At 55.9% G+C, this 3,976-nt stretch overlaps 2 protein-coding genes across 2 annotated transcripts; both read right to left on the bottom strand.

Annotated features, from left to right (window-relative positions):
- Window positions 1-386: 386 nt before the first annotated feature.
- Window positions 387-1,352, bottom strand: LOC136500083 (uncharacterized mitochondrial protein AtMg00810-like). Its single transcript, XM_066495501.1, has one exon. The coding sequence runs from the start codon at window positions 1,350-1,352 to the stop codon at window positions 387-389; it is 966 nt and encodes a 321-aa protein (XP_066351598.1).
- Window positions 1,353-2,776: 1,424 nt separating this feature from the next.
- On the bottom strand, window positions 2,777-3,280 carry LOC136500082 (uncharacterized). The gene has a single exon (XM_066495500.1). It carries the CDS (start codon window positions 3,278-3,280, stop codon window positions 2,777-2,779), a length of 504 nt encoding a protein of 167 aa, XP_066351597.1.
- Between the last annotated feature and the right edge of the window lie 696 nt (window positions 3,281-3,976).

The raw sequence follows: 3,976 nt of genomic DNA, 5'->3' as shown, positions 1-3,976 counted from the left end.
GCATTGTGATCCGAACGACCCGGTCTGGCTTTAGCCGTTGCAGAGCTGCTTCCGCTGACCCCCCCCCCCCCCCCCCCCCCCCCCGTAGTCTCGACGTCGGGCGCGGTGACAGAGAAGCTGTCTCTGAAGTCCAAGAACAGCGCTAAAGGCAGCCCTTTGGTGAACACATTAGCGAGTTGCCGCGCACTGGGAACGTGCGTGACGCGAAGCTCTCCAATGGCCACTTTCCCCTAGACGAAGTGGATGTCTAGCTCAATGTGCTTGGTTCACCGGTGGTGGACAGGGTTCCTAGACATGTAAACTAAAGATATGTTGTCACAGAAAGCCACAGTCACTGAGGGAACCTTGCAGAGGAGCTCGCCAAGAAGATGTCGGAGCCAAGAGCACTAGGAGATGGCGTTGGCGATGGCACGGTACTCAGCTTCAGCGCTCGACCTTGACACTGTGGTTTGTCGCTTGGATGACCACGAGATGAGTGAATTGTTGAGGAAGACGCAAAACCCTGAAGTCAAATGTCGTGTGTCTGGACAACCAGCCCAGTCGGTGTCGTTGTAGGCGGTGATCATCGGTGAAGGAGCGGTGCGTGGTTGGATGTCGAGGCTCGTCATCCCTTTGACATACCAGAGGATGCGTTTCATCATCGTCTGGTGCACGTCCCTCGGCGCGTGCATGTGTAAGCACACCTGCTGCACAACATACGCAATGTCTGGACATGTGATCGTCAGATATTGCAGTGCGCCAGCGATGCTCCGGTAAGTGGTGGCGTTGTCGATGAGCTTGCCGTCAGCAGCAGATGCTTTTGGCTTGGTGTCCGTAGGTGTGGCGACGGGGTTGCAGTTGGCCATGCCGGCGCGCTCCAAGAGATCCTCGGCATACGTCGACTGGGAGAGGAAGAAGCCATCTTTGGTACGTCGAACGTTGATGCCGAGGAAATGTCGAATTGGCCCCATGTCCTTCACGACAAATGTGTCGTGTAGCCGAGCGATGACATGGCGAAAGAGCGACGCCGATGATGCCGACGGGATCATGTCGTCGACATATAGGAGCAGGTACGCCATGGCTCCGTTGCGGTGGTAGACGAACAGGGAGGAGTCTGCCTTCGACTGGATGAAGCCCAAGCTGGTGATGTGCCCGACGAAGCGTTCGAACCACTCCCGTGGTGCTTGGCGAAGACCGTAGAGGGACCGCGACAAGAGGCAGACATCGTTCGGGCGCTGAGGATTGGTGAACCCGATTGGTTGTTGGCTGTACACCCATTCACGAAGGTTGCCGTGGAGGAAGGCATTGGAGACGTCGAGTTGATGAGCCAGCCAGTTGTACATCACCACGAGCGTGAGAACGGTGCGGATCATGGCTGACTTGACTACCAGTGAGAATGTCTCGCCGAAATCGATGCCGGGGCACTGATTGAACCCACGAACAACCCATCGAGCCTTGTATCGCTCTAGGGTTCCGTCGGGATTCATCTTGTGTTTGAAGACCCATTTGCTGGTGATGACGTGAGCATCGGGTGGTCGTAGCACGAGAGTCTAGGTCTTGTTGGCCTGCAACGCATCAAATTCGCTTTTCATGGCAGCATACCAGTTGGGGTCCTTGACTGCGCCGCGGACACTCTGGGGAATCGGAGAGATGGTCGCTGAGGCCGCCATGGTGTACTTCAGGTTGGGTTTGTGGATCCCAGCCCGAGCATGAGTAATCATCGGGTGACCAGGATGTACGTCGTCATGTGCTGGCGGCACTACAGTGTCGACCGCGGGCACCGTAGCCGATGGAGTCACGGACGGTGATGCAGTGGGTGACATCGCGGCAGATGACGGCACATTGGGTGATCTAGGCATGGGCGCTGGTGCCGATGTGGGTCTTGGCGTTGAAAATGATGCCCCGTCTGCACCATTTGGCATTGGTGCATGGGTGTGTCGCACTGTGGGCACGCGCCTTGCATGTTGTGGTAGATCAATGTCGATGCGAGGCGGTGATGGCGACAGACTCAGGTGACGGTGCGCGGCAGTCATGGCATGGCCCCATCTGCATGAGCTGCGGATCATCTGCCACTGGTGACGATGCGGCAGCGGCGATCGTGGTGGAGTCACGGAAGGGGTAGGTGGACTCATCGAAGACCACGTGGCGCGATGTGATGACCTGACCTATCGCTAGCTCATAGCAACGATAGCCACGGTGGTCAGCCGGGTACCTGATGAAGACATAGGTGGTGGATCGTGCGGCGAGCTTGTGAGGCGATGTGGTGATCATGTTGGGGAAGCAGAGGCATCCGAAAACGCGTAGCTCGTCGTACGAGGGCGCCATGCCGAAGAGCATGGCCTACGGTGTCGTGGCGCCCATGATGCGGCATGGACGACGGTTGATCAGGTAGGTCGCCGTGGCTAGCACTTCGGCCCAGAACACCAGTGGTGCTGCACTATGAATTAACATAGTGCGAATACAATCGTTAACAGTTCATAGAATTCTCTCGGCCTTCCCGTTCTGCTGTGAAGTATAGGGGCAGGATAGACGCAGTCCGTGCCGAGAGAGGAGAGGCGTAGACGCATGGCGGTAGAGTCATACTCCCGACCATTGTCTGTCTGGAAGGCGATGATGGGCAGACGGAATTGAGTGTGGACATAGGAGAGCCGCTGGAGTTGTCGCCATGAGTCACGGCGAGGGCCTGGCCAGCTTTGGCGTTGGTGTCATGCTGAGCGCTGAACTCCTCGAGGATGAGGAAGGAGCAGGCGCTCTGGAAGGAGTGCGGTGGGTACTTGGACGTGATCACCGGCTTGACTTAGCGGTACTGGGGATTGAGGCCACAGAGGAGGTTGAGCACCTGACTCGACTTGGTGCAATAGTCATTCATGGACATGTCGCCTTGCTGCAGGGTGCGTAGCTGGGTCTCCAAGTACACGGCGCACTCCAGCTCGTTGTCCTGCAACAACCCTTCGACGGCGTGCCACAAGGAGAAAGCGCTGTGGCGATCGTGGCGAACGATGTTGAAGACGCCCTTGGAGACGGTGGCGAGGATCCAGTTGACGACGCAGGAATCAACCCTACGCCACTCACCATCGCGTTCCTGGGACAGGGTGGGGGAACGAACGTGGCCCTTGAGCCCAAATTTGCCGAGGGTGGAATTGAAGAAGTGGCGCCACTGCCCGTAGTTCCCCTCGTCCATGTCGAGGATGGCAGGGACGTGGTGGCGGATGGAGATGCCCTGGATCGCAGAGGCGGCGGCGGGGGCGATGGAGAGGTCGTCATCCAAAGAGGAGTCGAAGTGGTGGGACGAGGGCGCCATTGGAACAGCGGAAGAAGATGTGGCGAAGGGATGCTCTGATAGAACCGTGGACTCCGATACCATGTAGAGTTGTATTGATCAACTGGACAGCTTCTATTGATCATATGGCGTGTACATATATAGATTACAACCGTGGCCTTTGGCCAAGCCTATACATGCGAGAGCGGGCGAGCGCACAGAGCGGGAGCGTGGGCGCCTTGGAGACCGGGCCCGCGTGGACGCGGTGATCCAGTTGTGGGCGCGGTGAGTGCGCGCGGAGACGTGACGAGTGCGCGCTGGGCGTTGTGATCTGAACGACCCGGTCTGGCTTTAGCCGTTGCAGAGCTGCTTCCGCTGACACCCTTAATTGTACGGACAAAGATAAAAATCAAAGACCTACACCCTATGTCAAGTACATCCGAACACCAAGCTTGCACTTGAATCCTGTACTATCTTTGATCTGCAAATATTCTTGCCTCGTCCATACTTTCAATAAACTTCATGGCCAAGAACTTCATGTGGCCGCAATAAGACTAACTCAAATGTGATTGAACCTCTATAAACACACACACATTAGTCACCTGCACTTGTGTTCATCGTCAAAACCTACATGCTACCAAAAGTATTTTTTTTCAAGTTTTTTTTTAAAAAAAAAAGGTATTTTCTCAAGGTCTCTCTCAAAAGTATTATTCTCAACAAGTAAAGGAAAATACAAAT

This window comes from Miscanthus floridulus, chromosome 13, assembly GCF_019320115.1.
Source record: "Miscanthus floridulus cultivar M001 chromosome 13, ASM1932011v1, whole genome shotgun sequence".
In the NCBI taxonomy this organism is placed as follows: domain Eukaryota; kingdom Viridiplantae; phylum Streptophyta; class Magnoliopsida; order Poales; family Poaceae; genus Miscanthus; species Miscanthus floridulus.
This window is presented reverse-complemented; position numbering and strand designations above follow the sequence as displayed.